Source organism: Peromyscus leucopus, chromosome 5, assembly GCF_004664715.2.
Source record: "Peromyscus leucopus breed LL Stock chromosome 5, UCI_PerLeu_2.1, whole genome shotgun sequence".
Taxonomy (NCBI): Eukaryota; Metazoa; Chordata; class Mammalia; order Rodentia; family Cricetidae; genus Peromyscus; species Peromyscus leucopus.
The window spans coordinates 113,603,351-113,630,319 of NC_051067.1; the positions used below are offsets into that span (position 1 = coordinate 113,603,351).

At 45.7% G+C, this 26,969-nt stretch overlaps 1 protein-coding gene and 1 non-coding gene across 6 annotated transcripts in view; both read right to left on the reverse strand.

Moving 5' to 3' along the window:
• Positions 1–745: 745 nt before the first annotated feature.
• The window catches only part of Wdr59 (WD repeat domain 59), a 76,652-nt gene continuing 50,428 nt past the window's right edge, over positions 746–26,969 (reverse strand). The window contains exons 18-27 of one of the 5 annotated variants that reach the window (XM_037206281.1): positions 26,140–26,293; positions 22,709–22,765; positions 16,905–17,038; positions 15,325–15,406; positions 12,038–12,150; positions 10,579–10,729; positions 10,400–10,472; positions 8,928–9,051; positions 8,662–8,804; positions 746–2,228 (exon numbers count right to left, since the gene is read on the reverse strand). In XM_037206281.1, the coding sequence (XP_037062176.1) occupies positions 1,993–2,228; positions 8,662–8,804; positions 8,928–9,051; positions 10,400–10,472; positions 10,579–10,729; positions 12,038–12,150; positions 15,325–15,406; positions 16,905–17,038; positions 22,709–22,765; positions 26,140–26,293 (1,267 nt within the window). In that variant the 3' untranslated portion in view covers positions 746–1,992. Of the gene's footprint in view, positions 2,229–8,661; positions 8,805–8,927; positions 9,055–10,399; positions 10,473–10,578; positions 10,730–12,017; positions 12,151–15,324; positions 15,407–16,904; positions 17,039–22,708; positions 22,766–26,139; positions 26,294–26,969 lie in introns of those variants that run through there. The other 4 variants (XM_028892755.2, XM_037206284.1, XM_037206282.1 and 1 more) reach the window with 4 other exon arrangements.
• On the reverse strand, positions 6,107–6,212 carry LOC114709122. Its single transcript, XR_003736887.1, has one exon. It is a non-coding gene; the product is annotated as a U6 spliceosomal RNA (small nuclear RNA).

The following is a 26,969-nucleotide window of genomic DNA, read 5'->3' on the forward strand; positions in this document are numbered from 1 at the left end:
ATATGAGTGCAAGGTTGTGTGTGCATACTGCTGAACACACTGTGTTCGTGTGTGTTAGTACACGATCATTTCTCTCCCACATTATTTCACATTTCACTTCCTTTAAATGACAGTTTGGAGGCTGGAGAGATGGCTCAACAGTTAAAAGTCTTTGCTTTGCAATCATGAAGACCCAAGTTAGGATCCCCAAACACATATGTAACAATCAAGGTATCCCGCAAACACCCTGGATCCAGGATGCCCTCTTCTAGTCCATACAGCACGCACACACACACACACACACACACACACACACACACACACACAGATTCATACACACTAAGTAAATCCTTAAAAATATAAATGTTGGTTTTTATCTACAAGACTGATTTCCTAATCCATTCATGGGTCTTAAATTATAGTTTCAAACAGAGTGATACACAACATTCTCCTATTATAGGACATGTAGGCATTTTGGGGTGTGTGTGTGTGTGTGTGTGTGTGTGTGTGTGCTGAGGATTGAACTCATGGTCTCATGCATGCTAGGCAAGCATTCAATCACTAAGGTATATCCCTCAGACCTTGTTTTTATTACTTGTTTGTTCTCAAGACTGTCTTACTATATAAATTAGGCTGACCTTCAACTTACTAGGCAGCTCAGGATGGTCTCAAATTTACAACCCTTTTACCTCAGTCTCAATGAAGGGATTATAGACACGAGCAACCACACTCCGATGACACAAATCACTTATATCTCTCAAGTTAATCAATTTGGAATCATAAAACTTTAATTTTGTGAGTCAGTTCTCCCTTCCATCATGTGGATCCTGGGGACTGAACTCAGGTTATTAAGCTTAGTGGCAGGCACTTTTCCCTACTGAGCCAAATCACAGGCCCAAGGAATTTAAATTTCTAAAAGAGAGGAATTTCAATATAGTAGTTTTTTGTTGGTTTTGTTTTGAATTCTCTTCAGTGAAAACCTTGAAAATCCTTCAGGAGTGACAGAGATGGTTTTCAGGGAGTTCAGGTAAACAGGCCCCTGGAGCGAGCGCAGCCAGCCTGGCCAGACGCAGAGAGAGACCGACTTGGGTAGCAATGCTGAAATGCAATCTCATTTCCCTTTTGCTAGGAGAAGTAATTCTGAGACTCTTGCGGCTAGGAAGAACCTTAATGTCAGATTCTATTTCCTCCCACCAGATGATTAAAGTCAAACAGCATTTCCTTTAGAAATCCTGGGACTAATTCTAGTCCTTTCCAAAACAATTCACTTCAATCAGAAGTACAATGCAAAATGAACCACTGAGATGGTCAACTTCCTGTTTCTTCTCTCTCACACAAGTATAAAGCTTTATTAGTTGAGGGAAAGCAGATGGAGCAGAAACTTAAATATATATACATTGTAAGAATCCTTAAGGGACTGGGAATGTAACTCAGTGGTACGCCGCTCACTAATAATGTACAAGACCCCAAGTTTAAGTGCCTGCACCAGGAAAAAGTCTTTTAAGTACATCATATTTTACACTTTAGTATTGTAGTTTATAAGGCCTCTGTTCATTAACTCATCAAAGGTACCAACTTCTGAAGTCACAGATGTCATAGGCTCACTTGTGAATGACACTACCATCCAGTGTCTTCCCAGCTGATGTGATGTTTGCGCTGGCACGTGGAGAGCCCAATGCTTGGTCAAGGACAACATCTCAAAGGCTGACGCTGGCTCTGGGAACAGGTGCTTTTCCCCATGATAACATCCACCGTGGACTCAACAGACAGTGCAGGACAGCCAACTCTGGGCGTCTCCTCCCTTTGTCCAGCACCATCCGTGCCCCGACAGCCAAGAGAAGGGAAGGCAAAGGCTCACGAGGAGCAGATGCTTGACAGTCTGTGAGGGGACTACGCTCCTGAATCATTGGAGATAACCAGGGTTCTGGAACTTTCCACCACCAGCATCGGAAAGCCTTCTCCAGCACTTACGGAGTCCTCTGGGATTTTGGACAGTACTATCGTCTCTCAAGTTCAGAAGGTGCTCTCCAGCAGGCAGTGACAGCCACACCCAGTGGGACATACCTCCTGGGTCCGAAACCATTCCATCATGTGGCTTGTGTGGCCGCCGTGCCCACAAGTCAGGCAGAAGTTGGATGAGCCCCGCACAGCCACATGGCAGATGGCACACTGGAACGTGAAGCCCTTGCAGATGGCACACTGAGTGCCACGGACCTCGCTCCGGCAGTGGCTGCAGTATACACCGAATTCTGGAAATGGGTGGGGAGGGGCAAAGCAAGAGGCAACATTAGTTTAGGTCTTAGTAAAGCAGACTGGGTATTGTTGGGTAATACCCAGTCCCCTGGGATTCTGTCAGGTTCTAGCAGACCAGTGATTTCTCTTTCTTTTGAAGCAGAGTCTTATGTGGTCCAGGCTGACCTTGAACTCACTATGTAGCTGAGGGTGATCTTGAACTACTTTTTTTTCAGAGCTGAGGACCGAACCCAGGGCCTTGCACTTGCTAGGCAAGTGCTCTACCACTGAGCTAAATCCCCAACTCGATCTTGAACTTCTGATCCTCCTAAGTGTTGGGATTACAAGCATAAATCACCATGCTCAGTTTTATGTGGTGCCAGGAATTGATCGAACCTGGGGCTTATTGCATGATGGGCAAAAACTCTTACTGAGCTACAACCCAGGTCTGCTTTTCTTTTCATTTTCGTGTGTGTGTGTGTGTGTGTGTGTGTCTCTAGTGCATGTGTGAGTTTGAATACAAGTATGAGTGCAGGTGTTTGAGCACCTGTATATGTTGAGGGCAGATGTCAATGTCAGCTCTTCATCTTTCTTCATCCTATTTTTTCAAGACACTAGATATGTCTACTAACTGGGCTCTGTCTTTCCTGCTAGAGTGAGGGCAGGGGGCGTAGCCAGCATCCGGCTCTCTGAGGTCCTGTGGGAAACCCAGTGAGTACTCTGCAACAGAGGGTCACTACATCTGATGCCTCTTACTGGTCACTGCTGTAGAAAGACTAGAGTGACTCAAAAAGCACTTAGGTGAGAGCCAATGGCTTTTAACTCCTTAACAGTGGTTATCCTACTGGCTAAGCTCGCCCACATCAGGACCCCACAGCACTGTTCCACGTCTGTGCCAGGACCACGTTTCTACCTCCTGAAGAGTCCATGAGGTTCTTCCCCACTCACATGACCGGAAGTGCTTCAGTTTCTACTTGGAATGTCAGCCTGTGTGTCCCCAGCTCACCCCTGTTCCCCGGGGGCCATGCAGACTGCACACCTCTCTGTGTGCCCCATCTATTTCTCTCAGAACCATGCCCTCACCACCTAACTCTACCCAAATTCTGGCTGGCTATGCTGGCCTTGGATGAAACACCATTTCTTAAGTCCTGTGGTAACAGGAAAGGTGGGTGCCACGTCCCACTATTGCCTTAGACTATTCCTCACTGAGGCTGAGGCCATGTGGCTCATCAACCTTTTCCTCTTTCCTCATCTATCAAATTTCTACACACACACACACACGCACGCACGCACGCACGCATGCACGCATGCACGCACGCACGCACGCGGATGACTTCTTGTCTTGGGTTGCCATCTCTGCTCCATTTCTTAACAGGATCCTTGGTGTCTCCAAACTGCATCTCCTACATTCCTGAACAGCAGTCTCCTTTGCCTTTCCTGGCTGGACTTTCTTCTCTGGCCAACCTAGAGCACCCGGACTAATTTCACGTTCCTGTTTTTGCAAACATATTCGGATCCTTTTCCCCACTTGGCCCAACTGAAACCCTGACTTGGCCATGTCACCTGCCCACTGTACATCTGCCCTGGGGAGTAAAGCCATCGTGAAGGCCCCCCAATGAAAAACGTGTTTGCTGTCACTCATTGGTAGAGGGAACCGAACTCAGGTAGTCAAGCTTGGTGGCAAGCGCCTTTCCAGACTAAGCCATCTTGCTAGTTCCTGTCTTTTCTTTTAATGAAAAGGTATTTATTTAGGGCAGCGATGGAGAGATGGCTCAGTGGTTAAGAGCACTTGTTGCTCTTCCAGAGGACCTAAATTTGGTTCTCAGCACCCACATGGAGGCTCACAATCCCCTGTAACTCCAGTTTCAGGGGATCTAATGCCCTCTTCTGACCTCATTGGGCCCCTACATGTGGTGTACATAAACTCGGTTAGGTATATACACATAATCTTTTTCATCTTAAAAAAGAACCAGAACTTTAAAATCTAATTAAATAAAAATTAATAGTCTTCTTAATTTAAAGAAACTTACGTGGGCAGATCTGAATCTTTGGGGAAGGAATTGTCCCTAGGGAAACTCATCTTAGATCCGGGTGCCTTCCCTTCTTTGCTGTTGCGTCTGTGGCTGCTCTGAACCAAGACTGATCTCACTCGAGAACACAGGCTGGCCTCAGACTCCAGGGCACCACAGTACAGGTGGGTGCCACCACATCCGGCTGAGTTGTTGGGCTTTGTTTGGTGTTGCGGACCTGGTGACTCTTACAGACAGAACAGAGAGGAAACTGCTGTCTTGGAGTCCAGAGGGTACTTTCCTGCCAGTGCTTGCTGTGCCCTGTACCCGGGCAGTCAGTTCCTCGTAATTCACAGGGACGGACACTCCTCTGTATATTTGCAGTCGCCACTTGTGTGTTCATGTGTCTGTCTGTCTGTCTGTGAGTCTCTTTCATAACCCTCTGCTCCCTTCCAACAATCCTGTGATACTGTTTTTATTGGTACTAGGATATACATTAATTTTGCTTTGGTTTGTTTGGGTTCTTGTCTTGTTTTGTTTTTTACTTTTTGAGACAGGTCTCCTGCAGACCAATCTGCTGTCAAACGGTGCAGCTGAGGATGACCTGGAGCTCCGGTTCTTCTGCCTCTACCTCCCACACCTGGCAATAATAATTTTTGATTATCATTTATCTGTCTTATATTCCAGGCACTCTGAATTGCGTGCACACACACACACCACCACCCCTAACTATTTCTTTGCGTGCCCTGCAGAGTCTTGCAAGGTGCTTTAGAGCAGGCGATGTCAACAAGGGTTTGGCTGACTGATGCCTGATACATCAGTTCCACAGCCCCATGATTCAGATGTTTTCCTAAAAACTAATTTTAAAAGACAAATTGTTCTAGGCTATCATTAATCTCTTCCTGGTACACTCTTCTGTATTTAGATGCTCTGGGGAAAAAAATACATTGTCAAAATGGATTTTTCTATCTTTGTATTTCTTCAAGCATGTATACCTAAGCATACCTTACTAATATAACTTTGTTATTTATAGTCTGCAATTATAAATGTTGCTGTGGTTTGTTTTTTCAAGGGAAACTAGAAACACATGCAACATACAGAGTCAAACAACTTTACACATTTTATCAAAACCCAAGCATTCCCTGACACTCCCTAGAGGAAACCTCACCTGCTCATTCCACCATTTCCTTTCACTGTCTCATGTCTAAAGCCTCCTTTATAAAGCAACCCCACATTCACTGCGAGTGAGTCTGTGTTTCATAAGGACGTTCATGTAAATACAGAATGTACTTTGGGTCTACTCCACCCCACATTCCCTCCTTCCCTTTTCCTCCAACCCCCTCCTTCATTTCTTAGGCAATTTCATTTCTACTGTCATGTCATATACATACATGATTTTATGTACAATAAAATCTAGACTCCACAAGCCAGAGACAGCATGCGACACTTGTTTTTTTGAGACGAAGTTAGTTCACTTAAAAGGCTAATCTCCAGTTGCATCATTTTCCTGCAAACACCACAATTTCATTCTTTGTGGTTGACTACAATTCCATTGTGTATATACACCACATTTCCTTTATCGGCTCCTCTGTTGATGGACACCTAGGCCGGTTCCATAACTCAGTTATTATAAATCATGCTGCAATAAACATTGATGTTCAAGTATCTCCATGATATACTGACTAAAAACAGGAAATGTAGCCAGGTGTGGTGGCACATGCCTTTAATCCCAGCACTTGGGAGGCAGAAGCAGGGGATCTTTGTGAGTTCAAGGCCAGTCTGGTCTACAGAGTGAGTTCTGGGACAGCCAGGACTATGTAGAGAGACACACTGCCTCAACCCCCAAACACCCTCTTAAATGCCTCCTTGTAAAAACAAACAAACAAAAAAACAGTAAATGCTTCATGATTATATGCCTTCCTTGGGCAGGGGCCATGCTAACCTTATTTATAGATTCTCCAGTTTTAGCGTCTGTGCTGTGAATGTGAGCACAAAGCTATTTTGTTTTTGTGAGACAGTGTTTTTCTATGTAGCCCTGGCCAGCTAGGAATTTACTATGTAGTCCAGGCTGATCTTGAACTCAGAGACCCACCCGCCTCTGCATTCCAAGTGCTGGGATTAGAGATTAGTACCACCACACCTGACACAAAGCTAATTCTTAAGTACCATATTCAAGCACTAACAGCTTCCCAGAGTGGAAAGTCCTCTCCTCCGGTCTCCTTCCCCATCACACACAGTACCACCCGGCCCGTCTCCCCAGCTCTGTTTTGGCTAGACCACATTTGGCTCATACATTATTTACCTAAGCAAACATTATTCAAGCCATATTCCATGACACTTTTCCTTTCTTGCACATTTTGTTTCTCCCAGAATTAGTAACTGCCTTATTCTTTCATTTGCTTAGTTTGCTATGTACTTATCAATAATTCATCTCCAAACACTCCCTCAAATGTCTGCATCTTCTATAAATATATGCAACAGTGAAATACATCTGATTTTTTTTTTCAGCTTTCTCTCCTTGGAGGAAGGCTCCTGGAGCACCCGTCTGCACTGGCCTATCTAGGTCTGTCACGACCAGTGCTCTCCATCAGCACTGATTCCTTCAGTTCCTGGACTGAATCTAGCCCTGCTTCTTAGGGACACTCAAAGTTTACTTCGCACATGGCTGATAACTTGGGTTCAGAATTCCAGGTTAGAAATTCTTTTCCTGAGAATTCTTCAGAGTCTGCTGCCTGGCCATCTAGTTGCCAGGGTCAACCCTCAGAGCTGATACCATCCACCTTCCTCATCCTTGATATCAGAACTATATCTGGGAGCATCTAGGTCTCTTCTGGGTCCCTGGTCTTTGAGCATTCATTATGGCAGGTAGACCCATCCAATCTGTAAATGTGTTTCTCTTCTCTGCAGAAGAAGCTCACAGTTTTCTGTTGGAGTTATGACCTGTTCTACAAACTGGGAGAGGAAACTCGAGCATCCTCCAAGGGTATTCAAACAAGAGCAGCTTTTAAATTTCATCTTTGAGCCCCTCCCAGAGGATCACGTTCCCCTGATCCTCCGCCATGGCAGAGTTCTGCCTGTTTTTCTGACTAAAAGTTCAGGGTTTGGTTTGCTCCGGCCTTGGAGGTCACCGATAACTTACCCATTTCCCAGCTCCCAAGTGTTATTGCCAATATTACTTCTTGTGCAATTAAGACCTTTTCAAACACTCTCTGTACAGACACTTGCTAAGGGCTGCGGGAGAAGGGGAATGTATGGTCAGTCCACCCCCTCTGGAAGTCTTCCATTTTCTTCCTGTAAGGGAAGCTCGGCTTCATTTCTTCCATGGCACAGTCTGGCTTCTCACCAAACTCACTGGTGTCTCCATCTTCCTCTTTGACGTAACTCTTAAGTGCTCATTTCTCTCAGGGTCTAGGCTGGACCAGGGCAGCCTGTGCTCCCTCTAATCTTCCTCCCATCCTTAGCTCCCAGATACACTTTTTTTTTTTTTTTTTTTTTTTTGAGACAAGGTCTCACTGTGTATCCCCTCGCTGGCCTCAAACTCATAGAGATCCCCCTGCCTCTTCCTCCTGGCTTAAAGAAAGGTGTGTCACTATGCCTGGATAATACACACACACACACACACACACACACACACACACTAGCAGACTTACATACCAACTATCTCCAAATTACTAGCTCTAGCTGAACACAATCTCTCCTGAGAACCAGATTCACATCTGACTGTGTGACTTCTCCAGACAGTGATCTCATCACACACACACACACACACACACACACACACACACACACACACACCTGAGCTCCAGTGTTCCTCCGTTTGTTTCTATCTGCAGTATAACACTGCTATCTCTCAGCACATTAGCTGGAAACCCAGGAATCACCAAAACTTTGTTTCTCTTTATCAGTCCATATCCAGTTTATCAGCAAATCATACTGAGTCTATCCCTTTTTAAAAAAATATATTTTCTGTGTATGAGGGTTCTGCCTGCATGTATGTTTGCGTACCATATGCACACAGTGCCCACAGAGGCATGAAGAGGGCTTCAGATCCTCCAGGTGGAGTTACAGACCAATGTGAGCCACACGTGAGTGATGGGATCTGGACTCAGGACTTCTAGGAGAACAACCAGTGCTCTTACGTCACAGTAATAGTGACCACGATTTTTAATTGATTAATGTCTCCCCTCTACTCTGCCATGGGTCCCACTGTGCCTATGGTAGCTAAATAAATGAAACTCATCTACTGTGTCTACGACATTGCTGTTATGATAGAAAGTGAATCTTGCTGTGGAATGCCAGGTTTTCAGAAGCTTAGAAAAGACTCAAATGCTTCAGACGCTTCTGCTTCTAAATGAGCAGCGCAACCTTCCAAGCCTAAGGTTATGGGCACATTAGAGCACAGGGCCTTCCAGAGAGTGCGAGGAAAAGAAAAGATCCCTACCGATCCCTTTGTGCGGGTCAGGAGGGCAGGACACGAACTTCAGCACCTCTGCCCTCTTCTCCCGCAGACCCCAGCGGTACAGGATCTCTCCGTAGCACTTCTTAAAGTCATCAAACTGCTGGGTGTTGGCGGGGTCCAGAAGCCTGGGTAAATAAACCCAAAAGGTCCCCTGTCAGTTTCCCTAAGAGAAGAGCAAGCTCACTACCTAATGGCATTTGTATCCAACGCCATCTTCTCAAAGTCTGAGTCGGGGAGGCGCTGGTTACCTTTTGTTTTTATCATGCTGGTCCCGTTCCCGCTCACGGGGGTCACTGTAGGTTAGACTCCCAAATCGGAGTTCTTCTGGTGAAGACTCTCCCCAAGGTGAAGACATGTGTTCTGTCTCTCTTCCTGCTAAAGAAAAGCAAAAGGGAAGAGGGGATGGGCAGTCAGAGAAGGCACAGAAAACAGGAAGTCCCTCCCACCCCCACGTCCCAGTGTGTATCCGCTTCATTCTCTGGAAGCAAAACACTCAAACTGAAGACTCCGAGGAACGGAATCCTACACTGCTCTTTCCTAGGTATACCTCTTTGTCCAGGTATTTATCACCAAGTGAACCTGGTAATTAAGCACAGATGATAGCTAAGCAAATTATGGCTTAATGATACAGTAGAATGCCATGCAAGGACTCGTTATAAAAATGCTAAATGACATGAGAAAATGCTCATGATGAAGTTAAAAGCAGAACACAAAACAGCATAAATCAAATAACTATCCACCCATACTCACACACACACACACAGAGGCAGAGGAAGAAAACGTTTTGAAATGTTAACAGATGTTATTAAGTGATGGGCACGGAGATATCATTCATTACTATTTTTTTCTCTGATGCTTTTTGTTTGTTCTTCTTTACAGGACATGTAGTGTGTGTGTGTGTGTGTGTGTGTGTGTGTGTGTGTGTGTGTGTGTGTGTAGACAGATCTCTCTACAAAGCTCAGGCTAGCCTTACACTTCCAATCCTTTTGCCTTTACTTCCTGAGTGCTGGGATTATTTTCTAAGAGGCACGGTCTTGCTACGTTGCCCAAGCTAGCCTTAAGACTCCTGAGAAGTTGGGATCACAGGTGTATATTACTACACCTGACTCGGGTTCTATTTTTATAATCAAGAAAATTAAGATCATGTTTTAAATAAAAAAAAATGTGGGCTGGAGAGATGGCTCAGCAGTTAAGAGCACTGGCTGCTCTTCCAGAGGTCCTAAGTTCAATTCCCAGCACCCCCATGGTGGCTCACAAACCATCCGTAATGAGATCTGGTGCCCTCTTCTGGCCTGCAGGCAAACACACAGGCAGAACACTGTATACATAATAAATAAATCTTTTTTAAAAATTATGTAATCAAGGAGTCACAAAGATATTTCCCTCATGAAACAAACCCTATGGCCACCATCAGTCCATTTTATTTCTCTCCACTAAAAGGAATCATGGGAAGAAGTGGCTGATGGGAAGTGGCAGATGATAATGGAAAAAGGGGGATGTAAAGGAAGAAGGATAAGGACAAGTCCCATTGTAGCCTTTCCGGCAACTCAGAGCAGCACAAAGCCCTCCCAGACTCGAGTGCATTCAACATGCTTCGCTGCCAACATTGTCCCTGCACACTAAATGAACCAAAGACCAACATGGAGAGCGTGCACCAACTAAACTCCCCACGTGAACAGCCTTCCCCAAGTCCAGTGGGCTGTGCCATCCCCTCACAAACCTATGTTCCAGCCACCAGTGTTGAACCCTGGGTCTGACATGCTGGAGCAGGACCCCGAGGAGGTAAAGCTGGGCTAGAAGAGAAGAGGAACACACGCTAGCATCCAACACCATCCCATTTCAAAGTTGCATTTGAGGGGAAAACAGACCTCAAGGGAAGCCAGAAAACCATGAACTTACATAGCGACTGTGGGATACCATAAGATTAGAAGATCGGTTAGGGAAAGGCCCAAAGGGGTTTGGTACGCCCTGAGGTCGGGACTGGGCTTCAAACACACTGCAGAGCATGGCCAAGGTCTGAACATCTCGGAGTTGGCAATAGTGAGCCAGTCTGTAAAATACAAGAGGAGAAAAAACAGGTCAAGAGGAGGAATGGAGGAAGGCAGTTACCAGCCACAACACTCCTACTCTGGGCTAGGCTGGGGGATTTTCCATCCTTCCTCTGACCTTGTCAGGAACAGGGACTTCTACAGACCATTGTAGGTCTTACCTACTAGGAGACTGGCCCCTTTGTTTTGGCATAGGAGATTTCAGAATGTTAGTGACAACCCAGACACAATCTGAAAGCTTCTGGTTGAATTCAGGCCTGGGCTCTAACTCAACACAGCTTCTCCAGAACCCAGCAGACTGACCTAGCATCTGAGAGAGGTGGTCCACACTCTCACTCACTCTCCCCAGCTCCAGGGAGAAGCCCCCTGCTTTGTGGAAAGTTTCTAGACATGTCCTTCCTTCCACCTAATTCTGCAAGGAGGCAGTCAAAGGATATTGTATCACCACAGCATGGCAGACCATTGACTCTCTTTCCTCAATTAAATAAGAATAACAAGGAATATGTTTACCGTAGGTTCTCATTCCCTTTATCCTTCAGGACCACCACTCCAGAATGAGTTTAGGGGTTAAGAAGGACTCTGTCTTGAGGCTAATGTAAACCAAGCAGAGCAAGCCTTATAACCCCTGCTTAAGGAGGAGGCAATGAGAGCATGACCAGGTGACCAGGTGCCCCAGGCCTGGCTTGAACCAGCAGAAAAGCAATCCAATTTGAAGCAGTGGAGTTTCTCTGCCCAGGCCCGGAGTCTCACTGTGAGGAACACTTGAGTGGCTTCCTTAATGGGACACTATTATTATTACTACTTTTTTTTGCAGGGGCGGGGAGATGAGACAGAGGGACTGACGCCTCTGCCCCAGCACCCTGGGTATCTTCCGAGGACAGTGTTTTATACAGTCTGACTTACTGTATTTACTTTTAGGGGCTGTCTAACAGGGTCCTAGGGTCAGGAGAACACGAAGACCAACACACGGTCCTATCCCTGTTCCCAGAGGCCAAGCCACACAGCACCACAGAGAAACTTACCATATCCAGAGCCCAGAGGCCTGCGTGCCTAGAGGTTCGGGGGAGAGGGGTGGGGTGGGAGGACTAAGGTACTCTGACACAGTCTTGTGAGTGACAAACAGTATTTAATGCCCCATGCTCTCAGAAGCTCATTCTGCACAGAGGCCATGTTGGTGCTAAAAGCAAAGCGCCTCGGCCCCTTCACTCCTCTGGCCTCCGTGCTCCTCACCGAGGCAGGAACATTTAATGTATTTACAGACCTAACGTCCTCTTCACTCATTTTCCTCACTTTTAGCTCTCAGAACCTACAGGGACTCCAGCAGCTGCCGCCCAAATGGATGTCGAGCCCAAGGTGTTTCCAAATCTGGGTCAGACTTCGGACCAAGGCAAAGATCTGTAGCTACCGTAGCCAGCGACCAAACCTAGACAGACCAAAGAAAGAGGCTCAAGTTCAAACCACTGAAGAAATGAATGGAAATGGTAAAGGAGCCCCATCTACCTCCTACAACCTAAAACCTCACCACAAGGGTGGCCAAAGCTTGGGGTGCAGAATTCTAGGCCCCACCCAGACTGGCTGGGTCAGAACTGACATTTTAACAGATCCTCGGTGATTGAGTACACTGTACACTTGAGAAACATCAGCCTTAAAACTTTCATTAAAAGTCAAACATGTGACTCATGCTTGCAATTCAGGAGAGGCTCAGACTTCTGAGAGCTGGCGAGACAAGGCGAGGCTACACAGTGAGTTCTACAACAGCCTAGACGATGCAGCAAAACCCCATCTACTAAAATAAGAAAAACCTTTCATTAAGCAAACTTCAGAGAATAACACAGCATCACAATTTCAAGGGGCCATTTTCTTCATTATGCCTGGCCTTTTCTGATGCTTCACTGGTGAACTGGATTGGCAGAGAGCAAGCAAGTGCAGTCAACATCCCACTGTTCTTTGCTCAAGGAATGGAAAACTTTGTTGCCTCATTACAAATTTTAGTACACTCTTAAAGCTAAAGAATAGGTCAAGAACAAAACAACTTTGGCTTTCTTTATATTGATATGGAGTCTGATGAACACCCCAAACTTCAACCCTGAAGGAACTTAGAATCACCAAACAAATAGTCCACGAAGTGTCTATTAAACCCAAAGCCTTCACTTCCCCTCAGAAAGAGCCCCAACCCTTGAGACCTTCCAAAATTTGAATGCTACTTCTGGAAAATCTCTTGTTTTATTTGGTTTTGGAAAAGTGATGCATTATAACCACTAACTGGAACACACTATTCTAAACCCAAAAGGAAGAAGATACAAACTTTGGATCAAGTCTCTAATTTGAGATGAGCAAGTAGATGAAAAAGCTGAAAAGCAAACATCAGATATGCACACTCAACAGCATGAGGGCAGCACACTGACGTGTCAATCAAGTATTGCTCCTGGGAGGGACATGCAGTTCACAGCCGCTGCCTTGATAAACAACCCCCTTCAACAGATGCTCAAAGAAGGGGATGGCTTTCTGGGGCAGGATGGGCTGTCCACCTTGCTGACAACGGTGCTCGTTTCTCCCTACAACACACCTCTCATCTCCTAAAGCCTTCAACAGAACGGTGCCCCTGACATTACTTCTCTGGGAAATGTGAGAGACACAAAACAGTGAGCACACCTTTATCAAGGGCATGAAGAACAACAACATCCTTCAAGCACTCATGGTCACTCATGTTATGTGTTTAAACATTATCCAGTCACAGTGACAATCACAGAACAGCAGTGGAAATGCACCACAGGGCAGCCATTTCCAATGACCAGAGAGCTAGGAGAATTCATAAGCTCTACTCCATTTGGTTCCTAATGAATTTAGAAGCATTGCTCCATTTTATAGCAACAACCCTGAGGTTTAGAAAGATGGGGTAGTGGCCGGGCAATGGTGGCGCACGCCTTTAATCCCAGCACTCAGGAGGCAGAGCCAGGTGGATCTCTGTGAGTTCAAGGCCAGCCTGGTCTGCAGAGCGAGATCCAGGACAGGCACCAAAACTACACAGAGAAACCCTGTCTCGAAAAACCAAAAAAAGAAAGAAAGATGGGGTGGCTCGTCTGGGATCACACACAAAAAATGTGTCAGGGCCCAGAGTCAGCAGAGACTGTCTGACGACAAGAGTCTCCCCATTTCCCTTAGACTGGCCTAGTCTTCCACACCAGTTCTGCCAGAAAAACACTGGGGGAGGGGGAGGGGAGGAGATGAGGAAGAGAATAAAGAGGGAGAGAGAACACACAAAGGAAACCGTAGGAAGGAAACTGCTCAGAGATTGTTATTCTGGGACCACAGGCCAGCCTTTACATTCACTGATCCCATGAACCCCATGGGGAAATTCTTCAGGTTCTCACATTATAAACACGCTCAAAGGCCGAGGGTCTGAGATAACCTGCCCAAGTAGTTCTCTAGGACTCTGAGCTGGACTCAGCCTACCACTATAAAAATGACCTCATTTTGCCTTCTTGGTGTTCATAGAGTCTGGGTGGGTGAGGGCTGACAGAAACAGACTAAATTCATGAGACGATTCTTCATTAAAAGGTTTCAGGGAGAGATGTGATGTTTATTACAAGACATCTTAGGGATGTTTTTAATCAGATGAAAATCCAGGGAAGGCCTTAGTGTTGGTTCACTCAGTCATAAGGGAAAACACTGAGCTGTTGGGACAACCGCAAGTCATTTCCCAAGCTCAGTCTAATCGTCACACTAAAGCACAGAGTGGAAGGAAGATGGAGCCTGACCGCTGGCTGCCCAGTGTTGATGGGAAGAACAGACTGAAGACAAGGAGCTGCTTCTGGGTAATAAATGAAAACATTCTGAACGGTTTCCATGACAACTGCACAACTCTGACAAAACTAGAAATGACCAACTATCCCTTTTTAGATGGGCAGGCTGCAGGGTATGCAGATGGCATCTCAGTAAGAGTTCAGGGAACAACACCGGGGAGCTAGAGAGATGAAGGAATCTTACCGTTTATAACTACTGACAGGTTTCAGTCTTAAATTTTTTACTAATATTTTTGTGTCTGAGCATTTGGCCTGCATGTATGTATGTGTATTATTCGAATGCCTGGTGCCAGAGGAGGTCAGAAGATGAGTCAGATTTCCTGGGACTGGAGTTACAAGAAGTTGTGAACCACCATGTGGGTGCTGAGAATTGAACCAGGGCCCTCTACAAGAGCAGCCAGTGCCCTTAACCACTGAGCCATCTCTCCAGCACCATGAAGTCATATTTTAAAAATCTGAACACCTCTACCTGGAAGAACATTCCAGTAAACCTTCTTATGAAACTTTTTTTTAAGTTTTTTTAAAAAAAATAATTAAGGTAAAAAGGCACAGATACTCAAATTTAGGCATACAGCAATCACTGTGGTACTGAAATAGAAACATACATAGTTTAAGAAAGAAAAGAAAAACAACACTTATGGATCCCCCACTTAGCACTAATAAGAGAAATATCCAGGGTAGAGATTTAGGAAGCTGCTCCAGCCCTACAGACTGGCAAAGAAAATCATATAAGAAACTTCAAAATGGGGCACACCCTGTAAATGCCACTAACAGGTAAGAATCACCAAGAGTACCTGGACAAGATCCTTCCTTCCAACAAGCATGGCGGAAGCGGCGTTCTTCTGGCATGTCTCCTGAGTATCATTCACGTTCAATCTGAAATTAAAGCAAAAACAAGATGAAGAAGGCTTCTACTTTAGTCTCCCAAGCATTCCCGATTTAATAGACTAGAAAGCGCCTCTTAGGTTGTCACTCAAATCTGACAGGGAAAGAAGGATTGATTGGAGCTGGTGCTGCCAGGCTGCGGGCTCCCACTGAGGGGAGCACTCCCCACTTTCAGGGAAGGAGGCTGAGGTGAGAAAAACACCAACTGCCACCCAGGGTCTGGGATTTAAATATATGCAAATTAACTGTGACATCACATAAAAAGTACCATGCTGTGAGTTTACTACAAAAAAACAAAAAAAAAAAAAAAAAAAACCCACTTTTTGTCATGTGTTCAAGCTCATGAGGACTTAGGGGACCTGTAGGCTCACTTGTAGGGTCACTTGGCTCCTAAGGCCTTCAACCAAAATAACTCTGTTTTGATCTGCTTTACATAGTGGGTGTGTGTGGCGGTTTGAATGGGAATGGCCCTCATAGATTCATGTGTTTGAATACTTGGCCCATAGGGAGTGGCACTATTAAGTGGGGCCTTGTTGGAGGAAGTGTGTCACTAGTGGGTAGGCTTTGAGGTCTCAGAAGTTCAGGCTAGTTCACTTCCTGCTGCCTGCAGATCAAGATGTAGAACTCTCGGCTCCTTCTCCAGCACCATGTTCATCTGGCCTGTGTGCTGCCATGCTTTCTGTCATGATGACAATGGACTAAAAAACTCTGAAACTGTAAGCTACTCCAATTAAAAGTTTTCCTGGGGCTGGAGAGAAGGCTTAGCGGTTAAGAGCACTGACTGCTCTTCCAGAGGACCTGGGTTCAATTCCCAGCACCCACATGGCAGCTCATATCTGTCTATGACTCAGTTCCAGGGGACCCTCACATAGACATACACACAGGCAAAACACCAATGCACATAAAATAAAAATAAATCGATTTTTAAAAACAGTTTTCCTTTATAAGAGTTGCTATGTTCATGGTGTCTTACAGCAATAAAACCCTAACTAAGACAGTGTGGGAAGCAGAATTCTCAGGTGGTCCCCAGAATTCCTGGGAAATCACTTTCATAATTATGTTATTAAGCACTTGACCTGCAGTCTGCCAAAAGGGCCTAAGTCAGACAGGGCCTTTAAAAAAAGATGTTTCTGTGGGCCACTACGCTGGTCTCAATTATGAATATGCCAAGTGCTCTACAGCTCTCAGGGTCTGAATTCGGCTATGTAAACCAGCTTGTTGCACCCTAAGCATTGGAAGAGACCATGGTGGGACCAAGGTCATGCTTTCAATTAGTTGAGATCCTGGGCAAGGAGGACTCACTGAAGCTAGGTTCCTGACCTACAGAAATAGTGAGGTGATAAATATATACTCTTTGAAGCTGCAGCTCATGGCAGTTTGTTAGGCACCAACAAAGAGCTAACACTGAGTTCCCCCAAAGTGTCCAAAACTTGAAAAAGATCTGCAGATCCTAAAGACAAGCTCAGTATACCTAAAATCTTGGACTTACATGTACAGCTCTCCCAGTGATTTATGAACAGGAAGGAGGCAGGAAACATCCTGAATGATGACCTTCCCAGCAGCCTTAATGGGTCGATTGCCAGAGTCCGATCCTTCCCGCTTACTTTTCCACCTCCTTGATTTCTAGGGGAGATGACAAGATGTGACTAATGGGACCCTGGAGAGTGGAAGCCTACAGTTGCAGAGCACATCATATTTGGGTCATTGGTAATTTGCAGAGACTTTAAATTACATCATGCCCACAATTACATGAATCAGCATCTGTAGGAAATAAAAAGATAACCAAGCTCTCGATCCAAATCCTAACGGGGAAAAAAGGCACCTACTGCAGGGCTATTTACGTTCTGTAGGTGCTCAAACCACAGGCACCGGGAGCCAGAATTAATCAATCAATTAATTAATTAATTTAAAATAGCAGGTGAAGAAGTTAGTAGAGACCCCCCCAAAATGGGGGGCGGGGCTTTAAGGTGTTCAGTACTAGGTTCAAAGTTCTTGCCTGAAATGGTTCAAAGTTTTTTTCTTCTGAGACAGTTTCAACAGGGTTTGTTGATATTTTAATTCAGACACGACAGTGTGTGGGCTCTGCAAACCTTAATATACGAAGACAGAGAAACGTGGCAGCGAAGAATTGCCTTGTTTTGTAGTAGGCCTCAGTTATTTCTAAAAGTGATCATTTCTGAAGGTCAAAGACACTTAGTTGGGGAAACTGGGAAATGGACACGGGAGACCACAAACTCGTGTTTCGGCTCCCGGTTGTCCCAGTGAGTGGCCATGAGGAATCTGTTCACGTGGAATGAGACATGTCCTGGGAAACAAAACGTAACAGAGTGTAGCCCCATCTGGTATCTTCAAAATGACAACCAGTCACGGGAGCAATATCCTATTTTATTTCCAAAAGTTAAAAAAAAAAGAGGTCACCAAAGTCATTCAACTAAGCAAGGAGGGAGAACACGTTTATTAAGAAAGGAGGCGTAAGGAGCAATTGAAAGGGGCTTGCAATCTGACAGCAGAAAACTAAGGTACTACATGTGTTCGGGCTCAGTATGGCCCTAGGCAATTTAATACTGGTAACCTGTGGCTAATGCTGAGTTCTGTTACCCAATCTCATGAGGTCAGTCAGGGTATGATGACAAGACAGATGCAAACTGCATACACTTAAAATCCCAACCTAAAACTTGCAGTTATGTACTCTAAAGGTCCATAAACGGTCAGGAATCGTCACTATTCACATTACCCACATATCCACTTTTCCACTAGGGACTTTTATAATCATTATTTCATGAATCAGTCTAGGTCTAAATCCAGGCATTTCTGATCACTGATGTGCCAACCAATGCCCCAGGTGTCCACTACATTAACTTCTCATACAATCAATATGTCTTGGGACCTACTAAATACGGTCTGCCTGGATTCCAGGCAGATAAGTGAAGCAGGTTAGCTGCAACATCTATGAATTGTTTATCAGAATTTGTCTCTATCAATCTGGAGCCACAGTCCATTTGACCTTAAGAAGCAGTTCTGTTACTATTTGTTACTTATCCACACCTCTTGACTCTTCAATGCAGGGGGAACCTGGATCTATTATTATGGAGTAAGCCTCCAGGCTTCTACATGGCCTTGTTGCCTGAAGAGTAACTATGTCCATACTCCAGTACTACTATCCTCTTATCCAGCTGGGTTCACATAAGGGAAGGACATGTCAGAGTGGGCTGGAGCCAGGCAGGGCTGAGATAAGGCAGAAGTAGTCACAAGAGCATTCAATGCATGACCAGTTGCAGGGAGGGTAACTTAGTGCATGGCTATTCTAAGGAGCAGCATCAAATGCTTGACTAGCCAGCAACTATATGCCCACAGGTCCCTGACAAGTGACCATTTCAAATGAGATCTAGGATGCTGGATTTAAAAAAACAGTCTGAGGATGTGAAATAGTTCAGTGATGGGAGATACTTACTGCCAAGCCTGACCACCTGAGTTTGGTCCCCAGAACCCATGCAGTGGAAGAAGAGAACTGACTGCCACGGGTTGTCCTCTGACCTCAAATGTGTGACACATTTACACATGTGCACAAGTGTGCACATACACACATTAATAGGAAAGGTTCCACTTTTAATTTCTAGGCCAAAAAGATTCCATCTGGGAGGGAATATGATCCATTTAGTGTATCTTCTGGGTTGGACAGAAGGCTTCTAAAACACTGTGAACATGAAGTCACTGTGGCTCCGTAGTACAAAGAAAAAAAACGGTAACTGCTTGAACAGCTTAGCATTTAATTATACGATTGGAACAAATGGAGGCCCTGTGAAGGGTGGATGGGGCCTGCGTGCTTTCAGACTACACTGAAAACAACCCCGCTTCCCTGCCTTGGAAAGCAGACCTAACAAAAGCACATTACTAATTCTATGAAGGCTCATGTGCCGGGAGCAGCTCATCTGGCAACAGATAACGAAACAAGAACCAGTGTCCCGACATCTGACTTCGGACTGAAAGACTCTTCTATTCTTACATGCGTTTGTTCTTGCTTCTGGACTGTTCATGCCGAGCCAGCAGGTGCCTCACGGCAGCTCCATGGAACAGGGGGATTACCTCCACTTTGTAAATGGAAATGTGAACCCTATACAAGGTCATGCTTTTGGAGCTGAAATTTGAAGAGGCTGGTCGAGCTGCTATGCTCGTGTGTGGTGTGTGCATGTGTGTGGAAGCCAGAGGTCAACATCTGGTGTCTTCCTCCATAATACATTATCTTTATTTCTTTAGAGACACAGTCTCTCACTGAAACTGGGGCTCACAGATTGGGCTAGACTGGCTGGCCAATAAATAGCCTGTCCCTGCTTACCTCCAGTGCCAGAGCTACACTGTGCCTGGTTTTTATAATGGTGCAAGGGATCTGAACACGGGTCCTCACGCTTGTGTGGCAGGCGCTTTATCAACTAAGCCACACATCCAGCCCCAGCTAAGCCCATTTGTGCTAACTTGCCTTTTCAGTATTGAATGTGATTTTAAGAATCAACACAGGGAAAAACTAAGTCCTAATTAAGCTGCCAGTAAATATATAAATAGTTAGGTCTATCTTTTAAGCGGATCAATCTCTGTAAATAAAGAGACTGACATTTAATTCTAGTAATGCTGACCCTAAAACATCCTTCTGCAATCACTTTTTCTCTCAACACCATGACTGCATTCTGCTAGATCAGGGTAGTTTGCTAAGGGCCTTGCTTTCTCCTTAACATCCTGCGGGTACTCCGGAGTCACTGTTGTTTGCACAGCTGTTAATAACAGCACCAGGATTTCTCTTGGGAGTCTCTGGTGTAAGAGACTAGTGGCACAGTATTCCCTGGGACAAGCCAGATTCCGACAAGGACACTTTGTCTGAAGGGTTTCAGGCTGGCCTTGAGAATGTGCCTCTCGCATGTACGTGCGTGCGTGCGTGCATGGGTGCATGTGTGTATACATGTGTATGATTTTTTCTGGGTTTGTTAAGATTAGGCATATAGAAGAAAACTCAGAGTCCAAAGAGATGTCTTCAGACTCTTCTCCTTTTGCAGACCAATAGAAACAAACAAACATGAGCTGCCAATCCCTTAGCGAGAACAGAAAGGCAGCAGTTTTCATCAACCTTCTGCAATTACCCCTCCTTGAACTACAGAAATTGGTCTGTATTTCCTGGGACTGCATGAGACAACAAGCTTCTAGAGGTTTCCATCCGATATGGGGTGTCTACGAGATGACAGAGGAGCCTCACACAGCTGCCTCAGCCTGCAATAGAAGCAGGTTCCCCAACATAAGGTCACCCTAATTTTAGCCGCCACTAGGGATAAAACTGTAAGTGCAGCTACGGAACACCACCACTGTTTTTGTTTCTGTCGGGTTCTTCCTTGTTTTGACTTTTTTGTTGTTGTGTTGTTTTGTTTTAATCTAGCAAGGAACAACCACAAAACACTGCCCAAAATCCTACGGGGGCAAAACAGTGGTGGCTGTTTTTTGTTTTGTTTTGTTTAATTTTGTAGGGTGGCAATTTTAAATGTCTCCCCTTCATGTTACAGTGATCATTCAGATGGCCAATTATTCTAGAAATTAAAACATAACAAAGCTGCCTAAATGAAGATATGATAATCTTGAAATATGTTAGCTGAGGCCTTAGGCCCTGGCTGATCCCTGATGAGAAGGTGAGCAAGTTTTTCAGGGAATTTCCTACAACTTTGGGTAATAAGAAACAATCCTACCCCATCCGCTTTCCCTAAACCTAACTTTCTCCCTAATACCTTCAGGTACTGTAGGGCTCTCTGCTGTCTGTACAACTGTCAAGTAACACCCCTGGGTTTCTCTTGGGGTTCTCTGCTTACAGAGAACACGGACATACAAGGCTGAGGTGCGGCTCCTCTGTCCAGGTCGGGAAGGGCACCGTGGTCTAAAACACTGGTCCTAGCCCTCTTGCACCGCTCCAGTCCCATTCTGACCGGTCTCAAGGTGGGTTCCTTTCTGCACAGCAAAATGGGTACCTCTAGGAGGCCAGGACTCTGTCTTTCTCTCGGGGTCTTTTCAGTGCTCCATCAACAGAATATACCTTTCTCACAGATGTCATGAGGAGAGACTGAGGGAGGAGACAAAGCAAGGCAGACAGGGTTATCGCATGATGAGCTCTGGGATGTCCTTGTGAACATCCTGGGGAGGTGGCCGTGGAGGACAGAGAGGACAGGGAAGAAGGGCTGCATGGAGGGAGGCACTACATAACAGACCACTAGCCAGCTCGTGATTGCAACACTAACAGTCACCGCTACACTCGGAGGCAACATGGATGCCAGTAAATGGGTTAAATGTAAAAACAGCCCAAGAATAAGCCACCGACTGCTTCGCAGCAACCCCATCAACAAGGCATAATCAGCAGAGTGGGCAGGGAGGCCAATGAGCTCCTATTTACAGAGCGGGGGACACCAGTGAGACTCAGCAAGGGAGTGAAGGGAAGCAGCAGCTCTCTGAGGGACGAGGCCATGCTGGCGGCTCTACCCGCAAACCACTGAGCAGTGGTTCTCGCTACTCCAGGCTCCTGGTTTCAACTGGTTTTTGTAGGAAAGGAGTAACGGTCTGTTGTTCTAAACATTCTTTATAGCCAACAAAATTGATACAGGCCTCAAGGCTGCCTTGAGGACACCTTGGCACTACTGAAACATGAAGGGGGTGGGAGAGGAAGACAGAAGAGGGGAGAGGCCAATAGGAATGAGTAGGAAGGGAAGGAAGATCTGAGGATGTCCACAGCAAATTTTATTCTGAATGCAAAATACCGATGGTAAGAAGAAAAATTTGTTCCGGAAAACTCCCAAAGGTTAAAACCAGCTCAGGTAGCATGCCAATGAAGCAGGTAGGTACTTCCCTCCCTGATCGGACTGAGGCTACAAAGCAGAGACTAAATGGCAGAGGTCTCTTCTATCTTCCTCTGCTGCCCCCATGCCAAAGGTAGGCTTTTGGAATCTCCATGCAATTTGCAGAAGTGCCCCAAGTGATATCAGGTGAGCTGCAGTCATTTGATCGGGGTCCTTTCCAAGAACCCAGTAGTGAGTTTCATCTGCAAAGCCCATTCGTGATCCTTACGTGTTTACCCAGTTGAAATACCAGGACTGGCCAGGAGGCCGTCCTTGGTGCCTGCCTCCCCAGGGTGAAAATTTTATTGTCGCTGGTCCTGAACACCAGCCAGCCTGTCTGTCATTCAGGTTCCTCAAAGCCAGGCAGGTGGCATTTTATTCTTGGGCCTTTGGTAGAGACAGGATTAGTCAAGGAGAGCATTTGCACAGCGCACAGTACCGGGAAGTCGTTAATTGCTTGTATGGACCAACGTCGCCGGGCAGAGCGAGGAGACATCTGTGCGTGAAAACGTTACACCCAGGAAGAGGGAAGAAAAACACCAAGAAAATTAAAAGGGAGAAATATAGAATAAAATGAAAGTTTCCCCCACATCGGATGGATTTATAGGCACATATGCTGCAAAATGGGAACTGGGGTGACTGGAAGGCTGAGCATGGCAGCATCTGTGCCCCTCTCCTCCCCCAGCCCACCTGCCTCGAGCCCAGCTTCAGCTGCTCTTCAGTCACTGTCCAGGATCTAAGGAGGCTGATGTCAACACACTCTGACAAAGGAACCCAGGGGAAGGCATGAGGGACTCTGACAGGACTAAGGTCCTGCTGCCAGTGGAGAGACAGGAAAGATAGTTCCCCTTCAGCTCACAGGTGTGAAGAACACACCAGAACACACTCTTGTTCCTAAGCACTTCTTCAATAGGCTCAGTTCCTAGTGTGGCCGGGAGCAAGGAGGCAACCGAATGCCTCAGCACTGGGGCTGAAAAACTGTTTTCAGAACAATGCCCGGCGGAGGAGGAGGGACTAAGCTGGGGGGATGCTCTCTAGGCACTCCAGCTAGCCAAGCTGATCTGGTGTGGGGTGGGCAGTATACCATACTGCCGATCATGGAGATCAGACGTTCCTCTAATAACCAAAAGGCCTTTCCAGTACTTACATCAGAGCTATTTTAATAACATAAACTGAAGCAGAGATGAGAGGCTGCGAAATCCGAAAAGTGTCTGTAGGTCAATGCTCAACATTTTTAGAAGTTCTAGAATAAACAATAATTCTTTGGCTGGTAATCACTGGCCTATTTGCCAAGTCTGCCCTTGTGAGCATCCATGCTTTCTGACTTATATGTGACAGGACGGGTCTTTAGGTCACTCACACTTTTAAGTTTTTAGTAGCAAACCTTGTAATTTCATCTAGAGAACACTGCATGAATGTGAATTCAACCTAAGTCGGGCAGATTAGAAATAACCCACCGCCTTCAGGAGGCTGCATGAGACTCTGCGCTCTCAACGCAATCCCTTCTTGCTAGGCTTTAATGCAGGCACCCCTTAGCCCTTCCGCCTCCCTCATTAAAGCTCTCGGGGGCGGAGACCTAAAGGATATGAAAGTACACAGGAGGAAAATGTGGACACACAGATTTTCAGTTAGCCGGAAACATTTCCAGACCCAAAGTAATAAAATGAAATCATTTCTCCTGAGGAGAAAACAGTCCTCAAGAATGACTGAGCTCTGTGAGGAAGACGAGACCACCTACGGAAGCCAGCATGCGGGCCTCCATTGCTTTAGCTGCCCTGCTCTATTTAAATAGGATGAAGCATGAACAAGCGGCAGGGAGAGATAAGGTTATTTCAAATTTATCACAAAACAACTGACACTTGTTTGGGGCATCTTAAATACACTGAACCACATGAAACTAGCTCAAACGTGGCCAGACAGAAGCATGTGCCCACAATTTACCTTCACAATCACTATGTGCATTCTTTAAATGTGTCTCCTCCCCCAGGGTCCTGAAGGTCTCAGTCTTCTGCTTCTTGACTGGGGTGCTTGTTAATTCTCTAAACTACACATTTGCGACCAGCTGTTGTTACTGTGCGTATGGTATATACCAGTGCAGGGTTTCACGCTACACTATGATACTGAAAAAAAAAAAAAAAAGTGCTCCCTATTTTATTTGGTTGCTATGTAAAAATAAACCTGAAAGGCTCCTTCCTATGTCGGATCAGCCCATTTCCTGTGGAGAAGAGCAGTCTAGGAACTGCCCACACTGAGAGCTCACAGTCCTCTCTAGCAGCTGGGATGATCAGCCACGTGCTCTCTTGGTGCTTCTTCATGAACACAGTGTTGGTGGGGAAAGGGCCAGACCACTGTGACCACGAATGCAGGCATCACCAACACTTCTGTCTTGGAACTGCAAGCACTCTGACTACAGACAGGCTTTCTGGGAGCTCCAAGTCAAATATGTGGGCCAGTCTATTCTGGCCAATCAAATTGTAAGCATGGGTGACTCACATGACGTGAATCCAACGGGCATCCGGAATTGCCTCTTCAGAACTGCCTCTGACTCAGAGAGATCTCTTCAAACTGGTCCTGATACTAAATACAACCCTCATTTACCTAACCGTAAGTGGCTTTTATGCCAACTGAATGCTCCAACTATCAACTCTTCTACCCAGTTCCCAGATGCCTTACAGCAGAGGGGGAAGGGGCTAACTTTTTAATGTAAGTGAACTTGGGGGAGATAAAGTCTGGTGGGTGCTTGAGGAAGGTCTGTGACAGCCAGAGGGACAGAACCCCATCAGGGAGATGGGGAGAGGGAGTGTGGAGACTGGAAGGCAGGCAGGAAGCCAGCTAGAACCATATTCCTGTTTGACTAGATGGCTTTGCCCAAGATGGAACTAGCCCAAATACCAGCTGCTGCCCAATTTCAGCCACACAAGCCCTGAGACTAGACTAGTCCGAGCTGGTCAGCCATCAGTGGGAGCTGGAGGCAGGCTCCGCTGCAACACATGTGGAGATACTTACAATACTTAATTAAAAAAACAAAACATTTTTTATATTTTAAATGATTCCATTTTTAAGGCCGATTTGAGTTACCAACAGTTGTTATTTCCTGTTTTATGGGAAACAATGAAGAATCCTTAAGGAAGAATCTGTGCAGTAGGTGAGCAAGGATGCTGACTGTTTAGACCCATCAGTGTGGAGGCCAGGCTCTCAGTCTGACAACACAAAGACCTCTAGGCATTCCCGGGCTTAGCAGGTTCCACCCAGCTAAACGATAAGCACTTTAGGGACAATGTATTACTTCAGAACCCCAGAAAAGCTGGGCATGGTGGCACACACCTTCACTCTCAACACTTAGGAGGCAGAGGCAGGTGGATCTCTATGAGTTCCAAGCCAGCCAAGGTTACAGAGTGAGACCCTGTCTCTAAAAAAAAAAAAAAAAAAAAAAAAAATAAGGGCAAGTTCAGGATATTTTTGTACCAGCTGATCCACTCTGGAAAACTTTCTAGGGATCAAGTAGTTGCAAACCCACCAAGCTCTCCAGCATTCAGAAGCAACTCTCAGTGTGTTGACAGACATCAGGATATCGGGATATAGCGGAAGAACCAAAGTTAAATTATTCTACCTGGAATATGGGGATCGATTCAACTCATGGGGATTGCCAGGGCAGACTTTAAGGGAGGAGTGAAGTTCTCCTTCACTTTGCAGTTAGGGTATAAGAACAAAGCCCCCTCCTTCTACCCCACGGTTTACAGTGGTTTAACCCGACCGAAAGCAGCAGGGCGACCTTCCTTCTATAACCGAGCTATGAAAGTGAAGACTACAGGGGGATTACTAACTCAGCTACTGAGCACGGCCCAGGAGACAGGAACCTCAGACGCTTACCCGTTCCTTGTAGTAGAAGGAGCTGATGGAGACCTGCTCTTTCTCGCTGCGCGTTGGGCTCCCACTGTACAAACGCAGGTTCCCGGGGGCCTCGGTGCGGATTTTCATCGGGGCAATCAAGCCGGTGTGATATGCAGATAGGGCTGAGAGAGACCTGTGGTGGAAATGAGAGTTGTCCAGGTGGGCTGTAGCCTCTATACCCTGAGTAACATGATTTCTGCAGACTGCAGAAACAGACTCTCCCATGACTATAGACAGAAAACTCAGAGAACTCTACAGACTACTAGACCTGCTAAGCTACAAAAATCTGCTGTTTCCAGATACTAGAAATAATCATTTGAGGGCCAAAAGATGGCTCAGCTGGTAAAGACACATGTGCACATGCCCACGTGCGCGTGAGTACACACACACACACACACACACACACACACACACACACACGATGGCTCAGTTGGTAAAGACACATGTGCGCATGCACACGCACACACATAAATATAAAAAAATTTTGAAAAAATTCAATTTTTATTATCAAAACATCAAATAGGCAGACATAGGGCTCACACTTGTAATCTCAGTCCTACGAGAGCTGAGACAGAAGAATTGCTATGAGGCCAGGCTGGGCTATAGTGAGTCTCAGGATAGTCTGAGCTATTGAGGGAAGTCCTGTCTTAAAAAAAAAAAGTTGAATAACTTAGGAACACATATAATGAAAAAATATGAACTGGAAATACAAAATATTCCTAAGAGTCATTAAAGAAGATGCATAACAATGGAGAGACATCCATGCCAGGGAATGAAAAGGTTCCACAGTCACAACATCAGATTTCTCT